The sequence below is a fragment of the Typopeltis vanoorti genome, chromosome 1 (assembly GCF_054136105.1).
Source record: "Typopeltis vanoorti isolate ZY-2024b chromosome 1, IOZ_Tvanoo_1.0, whole genome shotgun sequence".
Taxonomy (NCBI): Eukaryota; Metazoa; Arthropoda; class Arachnida; order Uropygi; family Thelyphonidae; genus Typopeltis; species Typopeltis vanoorti.
Genome location: NC_143549.1, coordinates 36,101,840 through 36,123,827, shown reverse-complemented (window position 1 = coordinate 36,123,827; position 21,988 = coordinate 36,101,840). Strand labels below are relative to the sequence as shown.

General features: G+C 34.9%; 1 protein-coding gene across 1 annotated transcript in view; it reads left to right on the top strand.

Annotated features, from left to right (window-relative positions):
* The first annotated feature begins 1,119 nt into the window (after positions 1–1,119).
* The window catches only part of LOC150109888 (uncharacterized), a 67,296-nt gene continuing 46,427 nt past the window's right edge, over positions 1,120–21,988 (top strand). Inside the window, exon 1 of the mRNA XM_090415687.1 lies at positions 1,120–1,405. Within this exon, the coding sequence (XP_090271813.1) occupies positions 1,322–1,405 (84 nt within the window). The 5' untranslated portion in view covers positions 1,120–1,321. The remainder of the gene's footprint in view (positions 1,406–21,988) is intronic.

Genomic DNA, 21,988 nt, shown 5'->3' with positions numbered 1-21,988 from the left:
TTTTTTTTGGAGATGTACAGTGCAGAATAAATGTAAGTATTAATTTTGCTGTTGTTTTTTTTTTTTTTGTCAGTGAAAAAAAAGATTAAAAAGTCATTACTGTTATAAATTACAAGAGCAACATCAAAATTGGCAATCTGCTAGCCTTGTTAGCTGAATAGGAGTATCTGCTCTCCAGCCAGCAGGCTGTGGATTTGAATCCCACCATAGGTATAGATGTTTTGTGAATGTTTTTAGGGAGTAGATCAATTTCATCTCACAGCTTGAGACTATCTTGATTATTTGGAGGACTGAAGTTTCTTGAGAAAGTTTTATTGTGGTGGTCTAGAGCAATTTCCATATTATCTATCCCTTAGTCCACCTCCACATACTTAAAGAATGTAGGTAGGATTGCTGCCAACTTACACCAGCCACTTGGAAGGCATACTTCTTTCTAAATAGATCTCCACAAATAACTGAGGACTACATTTTAGGTGGCCTAAATCAAATGTGATAGTAGTACTCGAGAATTTGTTTTGTCAGTCAGAAATTAGTAGCTTATTTTGGATTATTTGTCAGTATCAAGCAATCTACACTCATCCATGTTGAAAATTTATTTATCACTAGGTTAGACTATAATAGATTTAGTTTAATCCTTTATCCCAGTGAGAGCAAACAAAGTTTGCGCCTGAAAATATCATCAGGACTAAATATAGTGTTGTACTATCTTATCCAGTAAGTAGTGCAACACCAAGGCAACTCGTGGCAAAGGTGGAGCAAGCTACCAGGCACTTAGTCCTGAATTTAGTCCTGAAGATATTTTCAGGCGCAAACTTTGTTTGCTCTCACTGGGATAAAGGATTAAACTAAATCTATTATATTATTATATACTACACTCATCCAGTTTAAATTTAATATCACTATTCCTTTTTTTCTAAAATTTTAGAACTTGACTAATTAACACTTGTAGTCATAGTGAATCTGGATCTTATTGTCCTAAGGACAGTAATCAATTAAGTTTAGTATTGGTTATTGTGTGCACCATTTATGTTCTTTGTATTAATTAACAAAGTTGTATTTTTTTTTTATTTATTTATTTATTTTTTTTTTTGTTAATCTCCAGAAATTCAAGAAGAAAAAAAAAATTAAAACATTCATGGAAAGCAGCATTTGGTGAAAACACATCTAATTGTCTAGCAAATTGGACACAAGTTGCTGCTGGGCCATCTTATATAATGGAAATGATATTGTCCATTATATATATTTAAGTTTTCTTATCTCTTAAACAAGGCTTGATATTATATACTGGAAGGGAGAGTTATCTGATTAGCTGTTAAATTATATGACAGCATTTTCCATCAGAGACAGAGAAAGAAAATTAAATTTAAAATATACTGTAATATCTCATACTGTTGATAATCCACCAGTAAGTTCTGACATGTTTTACCTTTGTTTTAATACGAGTGCAAAAAAAAAATTGATTTAAAAAAAATAATTGTCAAGGAATATTAGTAGAATAGAGCAGTTATTTAACGATATTTCAAGTTATGATAAAAATGACAAGTGAAAGATACAGTTGGGCTCAAATTTATAGTAGATATGTATAGTTTGTATTTCTACAAAAAAAAAAAAAAAAAAAGTTGTGTTGTATTTACAACTAAATATAGTATATATAATAATGTTGTTTCATAGAACAATCCAGCTTTAATCCCTAGTCTCATTATAAAAATATACTTCCTTTCTATTTGAAATATGTTATAGCAAGCTTTAAATATTCCCAGTATTTTTTAACTTGAGTAGTTGTAGCTGATTTATTAACATTCATTTCTTTTTTCATTTAAAATTTTGCTGTCCAAGTTTACCAGTTTTTAAAAATATTTTTCATTAATTTGAAACAAAGCAAAAAAAACGGGGAGGGTTCATAATTACAGAAGCATATTTTGACAATTTTTATCATATATATGGTTGGATTCTCGTAGACAGGCTTATATGTTGGTTATGCATTTCTAAATAACTTAGGGAATTGAAACAACGTAGATCCGAATATAAATTAAATTATATTTTAATAGATATTTTTTCCGATATTTCAGCAATGTCACATTGCCATTTTCTAAAGGAACTTACAAAAAGGCAGGTGCACACAAGGCAATAACAATACAGTAACTGAGAATGAAGATTTGAAGCTATAAAAAAAAAATATATATATATATATATATATATATATATATGGTTGGAATTTTGTAACTTTCATGTGAGCAATTTTCTATTATCATCTGAATAACAATAAATAAAGTAATATGTAATTGAACTAATTTGTAGTATGGATATCTTTTGTACATAACCCATTTCATCTTGAGAAATAGTTTCCATTTAAAATGTTAACACCTACATTTGTATTTGCACTCATTCATTATCTATTCATTCATTGTAATATTTTGGAAGATCTTTAAAAATTGTGGAGATGAAGTAGTTTCTGTGATTTTAATAATTCACAGTTACAGTGTCAAAGTTCTTGCATATTTAGTAATATATTAAGTAGATTGTTAACTAATCATATAATTTTATGGATTTTTTCCTTATGAACTATCTTTTATTCTTAGCCCAGCAGCTGTCCACTGTTTATTTTAACAGAATTCCCATATAATACAATTAGTAACAGTAGCTGCTACTTAATTCCAGCTGCCACTACTTTTCCAATAATTTGACACCTTAAATATGTATGTATTGCAGTATATTGCATTTTATTTTAGCAGTGTAGTTGAATTTACATGGCATGCTACCTATGAGGATAGACTGGAGGTGTGTAGGTTACAGAATTCAGTTGATTAGCGTAAAAAGTTTTCTCACTCATTTACAAAGTATATTCTTGTTTAATCCTTTACCCAATGAAGTAAACAAAGTAGCCTAGTTATTAAGATACTTCATGTGAAAACTTTTTCTTAGACTTTTGTAGGGATTAAACAAGAATATAACTTATTTCTGGGCATTAGGTTTTCAGAGGGATATTATATAAAGGGATTTTGGAGAATAGATACTGAAGAAATGTTCCAATACAGGAAAGAAGAAGAGATCGTCCTTGGAAGTTATGTAAGTATGATTAAATGGCATTAGGACTAGAATATTTGCCTGGAGAGTGGCAAACGAGTGGATTGGGTTGTCATAGATCAGGGTTGGGCAACATGTTTAAGTGTGTGTGCCAACTGAAATTTTGGGGAACATATTATTATTTGGTGCCTTAAGTAGTGGGAGAACTTTTACTTGAGCAGAAAAATCAAAGAATATTGTAAGAGTGATTATTGTGAGTCATGTAAGATTGAATGAATGTAAAAATTAGTGACGGAATTTTTACTTAAGTCCTACCCTTTTGGTAGCATGGATATTTTTTATTTGTCTTTAAGTGTAATTCTGACTGCCATATACAGCCACACAATTTAAAAATGTAATTTTTAATATCGGCAAAAGAGTAAACAATAATTCTGAATTTTTTTATTTATTTATTTTTATAAAGATCAATCAGACAAACTTTTTCAAGTTTTTCCAGTATATTACAGTGCACAATCTCATAATCGTTTTACTTGACTAAAGCACAATAAAAGAAAATAAAATTAAAGATGTTCTTCTATTAATTCTTAATCTCTTATGAGTAACACATAAAAATTACAGATAAAATTACTTAAATATAAAGAGCTAATAAGCTTCATTTCGGCAATGAAAACATTACTTAAATTAAGGGGATATTAAATCCCACATAGTTTTAAAACCGAATAAGAAACTCAAAGATTGGAATCAGAGAGTTTCTTGCCGAATATAGTAAACTATAAAGTATCGGCGACACTAGCGTTAGCCAATGCAAGTGATCCTAGTACGTAGTACAATACCGGGCAACTCGTTGCAAAGGTAGGGGAAGTTCAGATCGCTATTCTTAGGTATTTTCCATAATGTACAAACACATTTTCTAGGAAATGTATAAATACCTAAGAATAGTGATCTGAACTTCCCCTACCTTTGCAACGAGTTGCCCGGTATTGTACTACGTACTAGGATCACTTGCATTGGCTAACGCTAGTGTCGCCGATACTTTATAGTTTACTATATTCGGCAAGAAACTCTCTGATTCCAATCTTTGAGTTTCTTATTCAGTTTTAAAACTATGTGGGATTTAATATCCCCTTAATTTAAGTACAGATAAAATGTTATTTTACCTACATAATATATTAAACAGAACTTAATCTTTATAATTTTTTTAGCAGAAAACATCAAATAAAAACTAGAGAAAGAAAAATAGTGAACGTTTTATTTATTTAGCATCAGTGAGACTTCTGCTGCTGCATCACTGATGGCAGATAATTTATATCAGGTTTATATTTTGTAACCTTTAGAGATATGCATGTGCTACTAGTTTCATCTGTAAGGCCACTCCTATTACAAGATTTAACAAAGTTCATCACTGCGAACAATCAAACAATGATTCACAAGAATACGTAGATGCAAAAATGGATAGTAATGCTGTTGCAAGAGTTTTTAAACATACAAGTTTATGGAATAGTATTCAAAGTCCTTAGTACCTCGTATTCTGCTCTTTTATCTGTTACTCCCTTTTCTAATTGCTCCTTTTCAATATTTTCCAAGGAGGCAGAAATTGGTTGACCTCAGAATTGAGGTCAACCAATTTCTGCCTCCAAATTTGAGCTACTTTGAAAATCAATCAACTGCATTTCAGCATCATCCATATTTACCCACAAAAACATCTGCAAGTTTAATTCATCCAGTTTTATAGAGTCTGGAAACTTAATGAATTTTGCAATCTCTTCTAATTCTCTGAACTTAACAAATTTTAGAACTACTCAACAGTTGACTCAATCATATTTAAAAATAGCTTTTGAAGACATTGCCAGTCTGCTTTGTCATCTTTTTTGGAAACAATTGATGTATTTCTTTAGGTTTGGAAAATATTTAAATCTCCTTGAAAATCAAGACTTTCTAGGAGTCTTGAAAACTCCTAGTTTCATTTCGAATGCCTTTCGAACATAACATCAGGAGTCTTACCAGAGACCTTAAATGTTTGCAAAAATCTGCAGAAACATCAATTTACAAACCCACACGATGTCATATATTTCTTTATAAGACATTTGTTGATTAGTCAAAAAGAGATTTATCTCATCCAGGCATTCAACAAATCATTTCGAAACAAGACCTCGACTAAGCCAACGAACATTGTTATACATTATTAGTCCTTTGAATACTGAATCCATCTCATTCAGTAGATTCTGAAATTGACTTTCATTCAAAGCATGTGCAGAAATGTAATTAACAACCTTATTTACTGTTTGCATCACTTCTTGAAGTTCCTTTAGACCAGGTTTTGCACATAGTCTCTTCATGTATGATGCAGTCCTTATCAATCATGCTGAGTGTATACCATCTGTTGTGATGGATACCACTTTTGATTTTATCAATTTGCCAAATAGATAATTCGTTCATAACTGCTTTACATATTTCAATCCTAGTGATACACTCAGGTAGTGTTACAAGGTTAATTATCTCTTTGCATAGTTCATCAACCCTACAAAAGCAAGCAAAGGTTGCAAGCTTAGCTGGTGATGTAATGTCTGTGCTCTCATCAACACAAATAGAAAAGAAATTACATGAAGTCAAATCTTTTAATTTTTCTACTGTATTCCTTTCCAACTTAAGTATCCTATCCTTAACTGTTTTTCTACTCGCAGATAAATCTTTAATGCACTGAATAATTTTTACCTTTTCTGAAAGATTGTCAAAAAGGAAAGGATCACATTCTAGCCATGCTTCTTTAATATATTGCCCATCACTGAGTGGGGGATTAACTTTGGAAACCTCAAAACTTACAGCAACTAAGTTGGAACTAGGCCTACCTGAAATAAATTTCATCAAAGTGTCAGACCGTTTTTTTTTTTTTTTTGGTCTTGCTCACTTTTATTGCTAAGTTCTTATGAAAAGTTTCGTCTTTACAGAAGTCCTACAAACAAGTGATTCGGAACATAAAATGCATAATGCTTTATTATCTTTCTTAATCATACCAAATTTTTCAGTTCAGTATTCTTTGAATTCTCTAATATCCACTTCATTTGAATGTATGTTTCCTTGCTGGTGGTTGTGACAGTCTGTACAATCTGTAAGGGGCAGGAAGCAAATAAAAATATACTGTAATGGTGTGTGTATATATATATATATATAGCATAAATATGAATAGAAAAAAGGAGGAAGAAAGAAAAGAAATCAAGAAGGGAATAAAGTGAAAGGTAAACGAAAAAAAGTGAATTACAACTGAATGACCAAAGTTGTACAACCACAAGGTACATAAAAAAATAATATATGAAAATTGTATCAGGGATGTAAAAATGTGAACAGGGACATATGGACACTGACAAAAAATTATAATTTGGACTCAGAAAATCTCATCTTAGCTTTAACAGTAACTTTTGTTTATGGCAATGTAAAGAAAATATGCATTTATATCTAATAAATTAAACATGGTAATTGACAATAAATACTTCCAATCCATATTTTAGTGACTTACAATTTAATTAAATCCAAAAATGTGAAAATGGATAACATGAAACAGGAAAAAAAATATATAAAATGATTGTAAAGAAGGAGTCACACCACATCTGGCTGCCTGACGAATAATGCAACAACTGAACGGGACAAAACTTGTACATCATTATATAGCAGAGATAGATGGCTTGGAAATAGTATGCTTGTTTCATTTTTTTCTTCTTATTATTAAAACAGTTGATAGTGTTTGTTTCTTTAATGCATTTTTATTTGGTATTGCTCTACTTGTATTTATTTATTTAATTAATTATTTTTTAAGATGAGCTCTGGATTGCGTGTTGAAAAAGTCATTGTGTCATGTTTGGCATGTGTGCCAAGGGTTCCCTACCCCTGTCATAGGTGGTCACGAGTGCTTTGTCAGTAATGAATTTAAGAAAACATAAGTATTGTCTGCAAATTGTTGTGCCCTTCTGTGATGAGTCTTTGCACTCTGTGGCTGTTTCCATGTGATAATACATGGAATGCAGAATTTTGAGGTTATTTTGTTGCTGCACATTCTGAAATCTTGATTATGCACACTACGCACATCTTTCACTATAGTGAGTGCGTGGGAATCAAAGACATAAGTTGTTTAGAGACAATCTTCCATGGAAATTAAATTCATTGAAAAATAATAACATTGCTGTTATTTTTGTTATTAACTATGGATTATGTTTTGGGGTTTTTATAAATCAAAAAACATTGTTAGAATGGAAAGACTGTAGTAATAATTTCTTTTAAGTGCATTTGAAATTATGGGACCAAGGAGGATTCTCCAGTAGCAAGTGAATTTATAGTAATAATGTTTGCTATATTGAGATTTACTTATTGTACACAACAAAACATTTTTTAAAGCTTTTTCCAAGTCAGCAATTTAAAATTATTGATTAATAATATGTTTTGATGTCTGATGTACATCTCTGAATCAAAAAATTAGAATAACCAAAGGAAAATGAGTTGAATGATTTGCAATTCTAATTAAGCAGCATATGGGGATGGATATAGGGTTGGTCAGTTGGATAGGAGGGTGGTTGATGGAGAGATATCAGAGAGTGGTTGATGGAGAGATATCAGAGAGTGGTTTATTCAGGAGTAGAGTCCAAAAGGCGGCCTGTAACTAGTGGTGTGTGTGACAGGGTTCTGTTCTTGGACCACTACTGTTCATTAACGAAATAGGAAAGGATCTGAGAGGAACTGTTCGTTTGTTTGCTGATGATGCAAAGTTGGGTAGAGCAATAGTGAGTGCACAGGATGTCAAAATTTTGCAGGATGATTTGGATAGTTTTGAGGACTGGGCTAAGGAGAATGGATGTCAATTTAATGTGGCAAAATGTAGTTATGCATTTTGGGGTGAAAAGATTAGCAGCAGTATATCACATTGGTGGAACCGTACTCCAGGAGATTGACGAGGCCAGGGATTTGGGAGTGTTGGTGGATAGGGAGTTGAAGTTTAGGGGCACTTTACAAAAGTGGCTAAATCAGCTCATCAAATCACTTGGTTGCTGAAAAATACTTTAACAAACAGGTTATTGTTCCTCTGTATCAAGCCTTGATAAGACCCCCATCTAGACTACTGTGCCCAGATATGGGTGCCAGGATTTCTTCTGGATAGGGAGGAGGTGGAGAGGATCCAGAGACAAGTGACCAAGATGATAGCAGGTCTATGGAATGAACCTTATGAGAACAGGTTGAAGATTTGTGGGTTGCAGAAATTGGTTGATAGGCAGAAAAGGGATGATATGATTGAGACATTCAAATTACTGAAGGGTTTCTATAAGATTAATTCAGAAGATATTTATGAGAATAGGACTGGTGGTGGGAGGACTAGGGGCTACATGGAAGATGGGCAAGGGTGTTTTTTACTTGGAGAGTGGTGAATGAGTGGAATAAGCTGCCAGAGTCTGTTGTGGGTGCCATGACTGTAAATGAGTTCAAGGGGAAGTATGATAAATATTGTGCGAATGTTGAATAGTTGTTCTTGACATGATGTTAGGGCCTCCCTCGATGAGTCTATTGACTCCTCAGAGTTGCCCGTAATAATAATAATTTATTGCACAAAAAATAATTATTACCAAATATGAATTAACATCATTTGAATCTACATACTTTGTAGGTAACCATGTAAACACATATCAGGGTGGTCTGAAATGTTCTCAGCCTCGACCATAGATGGCAACACTATCGACAAGTTTTTTTTTCTAAGTTGTTACATCTGTCATAAGCATCCATGTGAAATTGCAAGTCATTCTATTAAGTAGCTTGTTTTGTACAGCTTTTTGAAGCAAAAATGTTATCTGTATTTGTCTGTCTCCCTTGAAATGGATAAAATTAAGTATCGTGTGGTTATAAAATTCTTTTTAAAACAAGGTTTAACGCTAAAAGAAATTCATTCGAAGTTCATAAAAGTTTATGGACACTCTTCTCCTTTGTTTTAGACAATTAAGAAATGGGCTGCCGAGTAAACGTGGCTGGTACAGCCACGTTCGCTGGTCACCCAATACCCAGTTTAGTATTGGGTGACCAGCTAGTCAAAGCGCATGAAATTGCTGAGACTATAGGCATTTCAAAAGAAAGTATAGGATATATTTTGCATGAAGAATTGCATATGAAAAAGCTTTGCGCATGGGTGCCGTGCTTGCTCACAGCAGATCAAAAACGCACTTGCATGAAAATCTGAACAGTGCTTGGAGCATTTTAACAAGAATAAAACAGATTTTGTGCATCGATCTATTAGTATTGATGAGACTTGGATTCACATTACACACCAGAATCCAAACAGCAGTCAAAACAGTGGACAGAAGCCGGTTGTTCAGCCAAAGAAGACAAAATTGGTTCCATCAGCAGAAAAGGTCACGGCATCAGTGTTTTGTGATGCTAAAGACATTTTGCTTATTAATTATCTCGAAAAGGTAAAACAATAACTGGGTAATATTATTTCGATCTTTTTAACCAGACTAGATGAAAAAATTCGTGAGAAAAGACCCACCCCGGTTTGCAGAAGAAAAAAATTATCTTTCATTTGTACAATGCATCTGCCCACAAAAGTGTTTCGGCAATGGGAAAATTAAGGGATCTACACTATTGAATTGTTGGAACATCCACCCTATTCCCCAGATTTGGTCCTTTGACTGCTATCTCTCCCAAAACTAAAGCTCTTCCTCGGTTGTCTGCGTTTTTCTTCGAATCAAGAGGTGATTGCAGCTGTAGAGGATTATTTTGAAGATCTTACTGAGAATCACTACAGGGATGGGATAATGGCATTAGATCATCACTGGAATAAATGTATTAGTCTTAAGGGAGATTATGTTGGAAAATAAAAATAATTTTGAAATTATAAATTCATTTTTTCATTGTTAGGCCGAGAACCTTTCATACCACCCTCGTATAAGATAGATGCAGGGGAAATGTTTCGGCACTTGGCTAGAGGGATCAGAACAAGGGGTCATCCCTGGAAGTTGAATAAAGGTGTGGTCAGTAGGGTTGTGAGGACTAGATTTTTTGCTTGGAGAGTGGTGACTGAGTGGATTGGGTTGCCAGAGTCGGTTTTGAGTGTGCTTTGTCTGTTAATGGATTCAAGGAGAGGTATGATAGATTGGGTCTCATGCGATGAGTCTTCGGACTCCGTGGTGGTACCTATATAATAATAATGATAATATAACATTGCTTTAACAGATATGAAACCAGGCAAGGCTGTAGGTTTTGATGGTATTCATCCAGACTTCCTACTGAAGTCAGAACAAAAAGCTTGATAGTGGGTGGCTGTTTCTTCTCTAGCACCTTTCTGACTGGTAGACTTCCAAAAGAGTTTAAGAGAACAAAAATTAAGGGAAAATTAACAACCAACCAGAAAATTACCGACCGGTCACCCTGCTTACTGCCTGTTGTAAGCGCCTAGAAAGGCTTATCCTCAATACTTGCCCCTAAAATAATGAACAAGTAGCAGTGGAATAGGTTGAATGCAGACATAAATGAACCTGGTTTTGTCACCCACCACACATATAGAGGCAGGTTAATGATTCCTGAAAGCAGCTGTAGCTTTTGTAGACCTTCCTGCAGCTTATGATATCACCTGGAGGCAAGGCACAACTGCAAGTTACTCTGTGTGGTCCCATGCCAAACAATAGCTATACTAATCGAAAACATGCTAAGCAACTGCCTGTTCCATGTGCTTATGGACAAGAATAGAAGTAACATTAGATAATGGATTACCACAAGGGTCAGTCCTGGTTTCCCCTTCTTTTTTTTTTCACACCATCTTTACTCCAATGGGAGACATACAACAAATGATCTTGCAATTCTTGATGCATACTTCTGCAAATGGAGATTACACCCAAACCTTAGTAAAACATAAGTTTCATGCTTCCACTTGAACAATAATATAACTGATAGTCGATTTCAATCAGTAACTGCTATGCTACAACAGATTCTAAAAATATCTGGGCATCATTTTGGATAGAACTCTATCCTTAAAAACCACATCTCATTAATGTATCATCTGAATTAAAAAATGAAACAACACACCACAAAAACTCTGCAGAACAACTTGGGGTGCCTCCACAGCAATGCTTTGCTGCACTGCTCTTGGTCTCATTTACTCTGCAGCTGAATACTGCTCACCTGTATGGCTGAACAGTTCCCATGTGTACTTGGTCGATGCTCAGTGGGGTGATCCATAGAAGGCTTATTGCCTCATTTCTGGAACTGAAATCAATCCCAACCTACTGGCAAATGCCAAAAACTTGAAAAACGCCAAAAATATGGCTCCTCTCAGCAAATTGTTTGATTGAAACAAAAACTGAAATAGCTTGACAGTTTTGTATGAGTTTCCAGATAACAGTATCCTGCAAAAGTCCCTGAATAAATTTGATGGATAAGACTCTTATAGGTGCTTTTGCATTTTGTGAAACATCCATAAAAATAGTGGGACAAGTATTGAGAAAGCCAGAAGAGGTCTGTAATTTAACTGACTCAGGGACTCTTGCAGGATAGTGTTATCTGGATTTGGTATCTGGAAACGCATATAAAACTGTCAAGCTTATACAGGAATTTCATTTTTCTTGATGGTATTGTTATAGTATGAAAATGTTTGAATTTTAGATCTTACATATTGAAGAACTGAAACATTATCAGCCAAGTATCTCCTTCAAGAAATAGTGAAATTGATTGATTTATTCAACTTGTAGCATTATATCACTCGTGTTTTCATTTAAAGGTGGAAGCAAACATATAATCTAAATTCACTTTTAGTTAGTAAATATTTTGCTTTGGATCACAGGCATCTTCATAGACACAAGAGCAGGAAGACCAACATAGACTAAGTTCAAAATGGTGTATCCTACAGTGTTAACAGCAAGCACCACTATGGATTTGAGGATCTTAAATATTTGTTGATAATCCTTGAAATTTTTGGTTAAGTGAGGCACCCATGTAACAGCTTCAGATTTGTTGAGCTCCCATGGTTCTGCGGCAATCCCTTAACCTCAAATATGCTACTTCTGGTCCCCCCCCCCCCCGCACTTTTTTTTTTTTTTTTTTGAAACCTTTCTCCAGAAAAGAGTTTTCAAATCAAAAACTCAGTACATCTACAGTATTAATTATTATTATTATTATGGCCAATTCTAAGGAGTCCATAGACTCATCAAGGGAGGCCGTAAAGATCATGTCAAGAACTATTCAACATGTGAGCAGTATCTGTCACACTTTGCTTTGAACTCATTCACAATCATGTCACCCACAACAGACTTTGGCGACGTATTCCACTCATTCACTATTCTCAAAGCAAAAAAAAAAAAAAACCTAGTCCTAACACTCTTGCTCCACTCTTACCCAATTTCCATGGGCTATCCATGGAAATTGGGTAAGATAAGGTAAAATAAATTCCATGGATAGTTTTTCCACCACCAGGTTCTGAAAAATTTCCTCTGAATTAATCTTGTAAAAACCCTTCAGTAATTTGTATGTCTCAATCATATCACTCATTTTCTGTCTATAACCAATTTCTGTAACCCACAAATCTTCAACCTGTCATCATAGGGTTCTCTATACACCAGCTTCCATCTTGGTCACTCACCCCAGGATCTTCTCAACTTCCTCCTTATCATCAAGAAACCCTGGCATCCAGATCTATGTGGATGCCAGGTAGATAGTAGTCAAGATGGGATCTAATTAAGGCTTGATAAAGAGGAACAATAACCTGCTAGCATCTGCTCATCAAAGTATTTATAATGTCTCAAAGTATTCTTCAGTAATCAAGTAATCTGATGAACAGCTTTAGCCACTTTTGCTATGTGCCCTCTAAACTTTAACTCTCTATCCACTAACATTCCCAAATCTCTGACTTTGTTGGAGTACAGTTCCATCAATTTAGTATACAGCTGATAATCTTTTCACCCCTAAATGCATAACTTTACATTTTGCCACGTTAGACTGACATTCATTCTCCTCTGCCCAGACTGCCAGTCTATCCAAATCATCCTGAAAAATTTTAACATCTTCTGTATTAACTATTGCACTACTAACGTGGCAAAATGTAAAGTTATGCATTTAGGGGGAAAAGATTATCAGCTGCATACCAAATTGACTGTTCAGAGGAACTGTTCAGCAAACAACTGAACAGTTCCTCTCAGATCCTTTCCTATATCATTAATGTAGAAACTAAACAATAGTCATAGACCTTCTAAACTACTCCTGAATAAACTAATCTCTGATATCTCACCATTCGATCACCCTGTTATCCACCTCGCCAACCCTATATCAATCCCATATGCTATAGTTTACTGATTAGAATTCATGTAGCATCCTTTGACAGGATGCTACATGGAAATTGCAAAGTCCAGCAGTATCACTGTAAACTGATTAGCTTTATCCAGTACAGCTGTCACTGTATTATAAAACATGAGCAAGTTACTGAGACATGACCTACCCTTCACAAAACCATTCTCCCCCCCCCCCCCATACGTACCCCATTTCCATCTATCCATTCCAGTATTTTGCTCTTGACCAACTTCTCCAATACTTTGACAGTATCTCCTGATATGCTGGTAAGTCAATAATTTGCTGCATCAGTCTTGAAGCCTCCTTTATGCAATCGAACTATTTTCTACCCCATCAGGACTAATCTGGAGCTGAGACTTAGATTAAACAATATAATCAAGGGCTGTGAAAATTCCTTTGCCGCTTCACATAAAACTCGAGCTGGTATACCATCCAATCTCACAGCTGTATTCACATTAAGTTTCTAATATGCTATGCACCTCCATTTCATTTAACTCAGTTCCTATATAAGCCTTTGCATCTCTCGTTACTCCAATATTTCGACCTGGATGATATACTCTTACAAAGTATTCACTTAGTAATTCTACTATTTTGACTGATTCAGTTACCTCCCTACCATCAGCATTCATTAAAATCATTCTGCCATAAACATTCTTTCTTTGACTTGCAGCATATTAAAAGAAATGTTTGTGATTACCTTTGGCCTGCACTATAAATTTTCTTTCATACTCCGCTTTTGCCTTTCTTACCATGCTGGTTACCCTTCTGGACCTGTGCTTTTTTTCTTTTTGCAGCTGCAGCTTAATGATGATATTTATCCATTTAACTCTCACTCAATTTACTCTCCTGACTCAAACACTCCTTTACCACTTCCCATGCACCATCATTCAGTCTCTGCAGTTTCACATGCCAAGGCACTGATCCAAGTAGTCACCTAAGATTGTTATACCAGCTCTGTAATTCCACATATAATGTAATTTCCCCCCCCCCCCCTCCTTTAACTTAAAATTCCACATATTTAGCCACTTCTCAAGTAAAGATCATATGATTTACTCTCACCAATTGATGGCAATGTGGTCATATTGTTTATAGATAAATTCTCAGATGCAATTACTAGATCAAGCATTCTCAAACCTCCAGTATATTCCATCACATGCTGTCTCAGGGAATTATTCCCTAGGTAGCTGCATAAATTCCATTTCCTTCCTCCCATGTGGCCTCTCCTTCCAATCTATGAGGGGAGGGTTGAAAAGTTCTGATAAACTCCTAGAACAAAAATTATATTAAAGCAACTTATATATATCCTGAAAGAAAAAGAACAAATTGATGAAACATGGCAGTTAAATTGTTTTAAGATATGTTCTTTCTTGTGGTTATATCCATTGCTTTAATATCATTTTTGGACCAGGTGTTTATCAGAACTTTTCATTCCCGCCTTGTATGTTCTTATAGTTGAATTAATAATAATTACCCACCCTCCACTCTCATGCTCTCTATTTGCTAATGCATGCTATCCTCTGGTAGCATGCATTAATAAGGTTTAATTTGATTTAATAAGGTCGGTGCTTAGTGGGATCCGTTTTTGATTACTCTTCAATCCATGTGGAAAGAAGTCTCTCGCTAATTCAGTCATTATAATACTTCGATTTTGAGTGGTCTGCATGCATGATGAACTTGAAACAGTCTCATAATCCAGTCTTCATCATCCAGTATGAGACCACTTGAAGTGGTCTCATACTGGATGATGAAATTCATTACCTGATGTGAGACAACTGTGTCCCACTTATTCATTCCATTGCAGAAAATTCAAACCCAGTCTTTTATTTGGAGAGCAAGTAAGTAATACATTTAGCCAACAGGTTTGACACTGCTGTTAATACAAAGTTGGAGAGAATTATGAGAAGGGATGCTGAGTTTGTATGAAACTGATATGACTACATTTTAGCATTGTCATTTACTAGATTATGAGAAAAGTTACCAAGTATAAGGAGAGGGGAAAAAAAGTGGAATTCCAGATCACATCTGGATGATTTTTATGTTATGTAGACAACATAGTTTTGATATCCTCAAAACACTAATATATAAACAAAATTGAAGCATTATATGCTGAGTTTGTATGAAACTGATATGACTACATTTTAGCATTGTCATTTACTAGATTATGAGAAAAGTTACCAAGTATAAGGAGAGGGGGGGAAAAGTGGAATTCCAGATCACATCTGGATGATTTGTATGTTATGTAGACAACATAGTTTTGATATCCTTAAAACACTGATATATATAAATAAAATTGAAGCATTTTATAAAACAGCTGAAAAAAGTTGCACTTAAAATAGCTAAGAATAAAATAAACGTTCTTAATTGGCCCACTTTCAGTAGAAGTAGTTACGACTTTTACATACTTGGGAGCTAAAAAAAAAAAAAAAAAGTTAAATAGTTTTCAGACAAAGTGTTTGTGTAAAATATTAAAAATATTTTGGCCCAGCCATGTTGAATATATAAGTGGACTGAGCAAAACAGTATCACCATTGAAAAAAAAAAAAATGCAAATAGAAACATATTGAACATGTATTGAGATTGAACATGGAGAAGAGAAATTCCAAGGATAGCATTGACATGGATCCCAGAAAGAAAAATGGCTAGTTCGGAAAGCTGGAGACCAGCAGAATTAGTTGCACAAGACAAAGGTGACTGGATAAAGCAGCTGTCAGTAAACCTATATAAATTCTTTTCCATTGACATGCCAGCAGCTGTCAGTAAACCTGTATAAATTCTTTCCCATTGGCATGCCAAAAGGAATCTCTGCTAAGTACCTTTAAATAAAAAGGAGAATTATTACATTAATATAATGTTGCAGAACTAATTTGTACAAGGATTCCTAATAAGATGTTGAAGAATAATTTCTGAATTGGGCTGATGCAATTTAGTTTATTTATTTTTTAATTTATTGTTTTCACTGATAGAGATCAGGCTATGCAGATTTCTTTACACACACAAAGTAAAGTACCATTTATATGATCTTCAAAACAACAATCCTTCAATTAACCAATCCTTGTAATATCAACTGACTTCTGATAGAGCAGCATGTAATTGTATTTCAGTTAACTACCCTTTAGTTATCAGAACATGCCATGCTGATAATTGAAGGGCCAGATAAACAGTAGATTACTGTGTGTGTGTGTGTGTGTGTGTGTGTGTGTGTGTGTGTGTGTGTGTGTGTGTACGTGTACACTCCTGAAGATGACCCCTAGGTCAAAACATAGAATATATTTTTATTTTAAATTTCATTAGTTAACTCAAAAATAGTAGTCGATTTCATAAACTTAATATAAATATTATTATGTGACACCTCCACGGAGTCCAAAGACTCATCAAGGCAGAGTGTGCCAACAGCATCGAACGATTGATCCGCTTCCAATTACTAACTGCACTCAAACTTGCTTGACTTTTTGCGTGAGCCATTAGTCGCAGAGGCTCTACCAATCGACCAACCTTTGCTGGCAATAATGAATCTCTAAATTTCTCACTAACTGCTGTTTGTGCCATTGTGGTTTGATCATTAAGCATTTTACAAGGTAATGATGTGTAGCTAAAACTCATAAAGTGGATTATGTTTTTCACTTATTTGCAAAACAAATTAATTTTATTAAATATGCTAATTTCATAGACTCTTTGGGCTGCTGAATTATATGTTTGCAAAAAAAAAATTAAAAAATACACTTAAAAAAGATGTATACTACGTAGGATGTCTTTCACATCATTCAAAAGCTAAAGACTGTCACAAATAGTTTCTCTTATAACAATTAGTGTACATATTAATAATTTCATTAACATGAAAGATTAATATCAAACATCATTGAAGTGGCCTTTCATATCTCATGTTAAGTTGCGTTTTATCAGAATGGACTATATGTGCAAATTATTATTATTATTATTCGACATCTCCAGGGATTCCAAAGACTCATCGAGGGAGGGCACCTGCTCTATAGCTCTGTCTCCACCAACTGACCGCAATGCCATCAACCACCACCACTAGTTTTTCCACAGACAATCACAAACATCCATGCCCATGGCGGAATTCGAACCTGCAGCCTTTTGGCTGGAGAGTGGATACGCTAACCACTCAGCCAGCCAGATCGACTATAACTATAATGATATCGTTGTTATAAGAGATGTATGCCATTATGATTTTCTGCCAGATAGTATTGTTTCTTCTTTGTATGAAAGGCTAAACCTGATTTTTACATCTTTATAATATGTTTGCCTATGCCAGTTTCTCTACAGTTGCCTCTCCTACATAACAAATTCTGCAAACCTGGTATATTTTATAAACTCAACTTTTCATTTATTTAAAAGTACATAAGGTGACTTTGGTAATCATGGTATAGTTGATACTTCATTTTGAGAGTAATGACAAATTTATATTGTGTTGGTTCGAGATTTTTGTTATTCTGTCAGTTATATTTATTTTTATTGCGTGTGAGAGAGGGAACATCTGTAACTGTGATTTTCTTAACTGTTGTATACGGATTCTTGTGACAGTATGTTAATAACTACTTTTGTATTGTATCTAGTTTGAATTATATCTTTTAGGTATTTCCAGTTCCCTCAGGGTGCTAATGATGCTGCTGCATTATCTGGATACCTTAATAAAAATGAAAAAAAAAAAAAAAAAAGTTATTAAATATGTGAAGAACCCAGAGAAACCTATCAGGTAGTCAATAAAATTAATTATAGAGCCATACTATTGCCTTACACATGATTGACAGAATAGCACAAATCTTGAAACAACATAATATAAAAATTACTCTCACTCTGTAAAAAAAAGTATCCACTATATAATAATCATTAAAGCTATCTCATCAACTGCTAAAAATGGCAGCTGTGTTTACAAGATATTTTTGTGCTTGTTATTTGATAAATCAAAATGTCTTACATCTCATATAACAGCTATATACAGATGTTTGCTGAAACATTGAGTCAAACTGCTTCCAAAAAAAATGATCATGCATTGACCCAGCTTTACATAAAAAAACATTGTGAATTCAACATAGAAACATACATTGCATTTGTAGAATATCAAACAAACCTTTGACAGTCTTATGGAACAAACTGGACTGTACTCAACAATCTAAACATAAATTAGCTGCTTGCTTGCTGCAATAACTAATGTATCAAAACAACTAAATAGCTGTAAGAATCAATGAAAGAATTACAGAATGGAAATCAATAAAGAGACGCATCCATCGAGGATGCCAATTGTCGCTGCTGTTATTTAATATCTATATAGATGTAGTAAAGAAATGGAAGAAAAATATAAAACCAGCATTTTAACTGGATCATGGAACCATACTTAATACCTTTTTGTTTGCAGATGACAAAATAATCAGCAAGAAGTGAAGATTAACTTCAAAGATCAATATTATTATTATTATCTGATACCTCCAGGAAGTCAAGGACTCATTGAGGGAAGCTATAAACCAAACCAGCTGTCATACCTTCCTTTAAATAAGTGAGTGCATCATTCACACTAGATGCATTCACCGCTCCGTGAGAGAAAAACCTAGCTCTTACTCCTGGGATACCAAATCTGCACACAATAGTCCAGGTAGTCTTATTAAAGCCTTATAAAGACAAAATGACTTCTCCCTGCCTTTCATATAAAAAGAAATTTCATCAGACAATCTTGTAATACCCATTCAAAAGTTTATAGGCCTCTATCATATTACTCCCTCTTTCTCCTGCTAACCAGAATCTGTAATCCACATACAATCTGTCTTCATAATCTAAATATCATAATCCAGATATAATCTTTGTAACTCTTCTTTGCACCGTTTCCACAGCTTCTTTATTACCTGGGATACCAAATCTGCACACAATAGTCCAGGTGTAGGCTTATTAAAGCCTTATAAAGACACAAAATGACTTATTTATCCTTAGATGTCAGGTTTGCTTCAACATCACAATTATCCTCTAAGTTGTATTTGCAACTTTTTCTATGTGACCTTTGAACTTCGAATTCCTATCCAACAGTATCTAAGATCCCTCGCCTCCTCAGTTTCTTGTAGCAAAACCCTGCTAATATAATATGCCACTGGAATCTCATCACTCCAAAGTGCATAACTTTACACTTACTAACATTAAAATGATAGCCATTTCCATTTGCTCAAATTTCTAGCCTATTCAAATCATTTTGTAAGTGCTAAATATCAGTAGCATCTCTGATTGGCCTGCCTATCTTCGCCTCATCAGCAAACAATTGCACATCTGACATTAGATCCTGTCTGATTTCATTAATGTATAAATTGAACAATAATAGCACAAGGACTGAACCCTGGTCACCTTAAATCTGGCAGATTCACGCCCATTGTATACCACTTTTTGATATCTGTATCAACCATCTCATGATCCAAGTCAAGAGTTTATATTCCAATTCTATGTTCTCCAATTTATGCAACCGCCTTTCATGTGGTATCCTATCAAATGCCTTAGAAAAATCTATGTATTCATTCCCTTTATCCAACTTGCCCATAGCATTGTTATAAAATATGAGCAAATTGCTAGAATTGCCTTCCTTGAGTAAACCTATGTTACCCCTTGTTGGTCTACCCATTTCTGTATGCGAGTTCTTACCAGCTTCTCTAAAAGTTCACTACCACAACAGAGATACTGATAGGTCAGTAGTTACACATCAGTTTTTGCACCACCCTTGCACAATGGAACTGTCATAAATTCCTTCCGTTCCTGAGCTGAGACTCAAGTTATACAATGTGAAAGGCCTAGCCAATTCAGATGAACATTCCTTTAGCAAACTGGCTGATATTCCATCTGTCCCTATTGATAAATTCTTATATAGGTTATGCAACAGCTCTTCAACCGCAATTTCACGAACCTTTAGCTCTTCATCTAGTGTAGCAATAGCACTGTGTGCCATGTTACATACATATGATTGATATATCTTAGCAAAGTGAACACTCATTAATTGAACAATCTCATTAGCTTCTGACACTAGAGTACCATCTGCATTCGGTAAAGTTATTATTTCACATTCTTTCTTTCTTTAGCTTGTATGGCCAATTTCTTTTAATACTCCGATTTATCTTTCCACACAATACTTGTTACTTTTCTGGCCTGAGCTTTATATATTTTATAACTCCTGTCACTCTTATTCTCATGATATTCTTTCCACATCATCTTCTTTTTCTTGTAGATCTCTTGCTTAATAAGTTGCGCATCCATTTCACTCCCAACCTATTTATTCTTCGAACCCAGGATGCATTCAGATACCATTTCATTTAAGTACTTTATCAAAGATTCCCATGCATTGCTGACATTTTCCCCTTCAGTAACTGATACCATGGGACCAAAGATAATATTCTCCTAAGTTGATCATAATTTCCCACTTTGTAGTTCAACAGGATTGACAGGATTCCACATGGAATTCTAATCAGTAAATTGCAGCATATGGGAATGGACATAGGGTTGGTGAGATGGATAGGAGGGTGGTTGACGGAGAGATATCAGAGAGTGGTTTACTCAGGAGTAGAGTCCACAAGACGGCCTGTGACTAGTGGTGTGCCACAAGGATCTGTTCTTGGACCACTGCTGTTTAATTTGTTCATAAATGATATAGGAAATGATCTGAGAGGAACAGTTCATTTGTTTGCGGATGATGCGAAGTTGGGTAGGGCAATAGTGAATGCAGATGACGTCAAAATTTTGCAGGATGATTTGGATAGATTGGAGGTCTGGGCTAAGGAGAATGGATGTCAGTTTAATGTGGCAAAATGTAAGGTTATGCATTTTGGGGTGAAAAGATTGGCGGCAGCTTACTGCATTGGTGGAACCGTGCTCCAGGAAATTGACGAGGAACGAGATTTAGGAGTGTTGGTAGATAAGGAATTGAAATTTAGCGGACACATTGCAAAACACATTGGTTGCTGAAGAATACGTTGACAAGCAGAGACTAGCAGGTTATTGTTCCTCTGTATTGAGCCTTGATAAGACCCCATCTAGACTACTGTGCTCAGATTTGGTCACCTAGGTTTCTTCTTGATGGGGAGGAGGTGGAGAGGATACAGAGGCGAGTGACCAAGATGATAGCAGGTCTGTGGAATGAACAGTATGAGAACAGGTTGAGGATTTGTGGGTTGCAAAAATTGGTTGATAGGCGGAGGAGGGGAGATATGATTGAGACATTCAAATTACTGAAGGGTTTCTATAAAATTAATTCAGAAGATATTTTTGAGAACAGGGCTGGTTGTGGGAGGACTAGGGGACATCCATGGAAACTGGGCAAAAGTGTGGTTAGTAAAGGTGGGTTCTTTACTTTTAGAGTAGTGAATGAGTGGAATGCACTCCCTGAGTCTGTGGTGGATGCTGTGACAGTGAATGAGTTTAAGGCGAGGTATGATAGATACTGTATGAATGTCAAATAGTTGTGATGAATATGATTTGGGCCTCCCTCGATGAGTCTAATGACTCCCTGGAGTTTCCCGTAATAATAATAGTAATAGTAATAGTAACATGTAACCTGTTCTAATTTGGAGCATCAATACAATTTGGTCGAGTGGTTAGTTTATCTGCTCTCCAGCCAAAAGGCTGTGGGTTCGAATCCTGGCATGGACGTGGATGTTTGTGATTGTCTGTAATACTAGTGGTG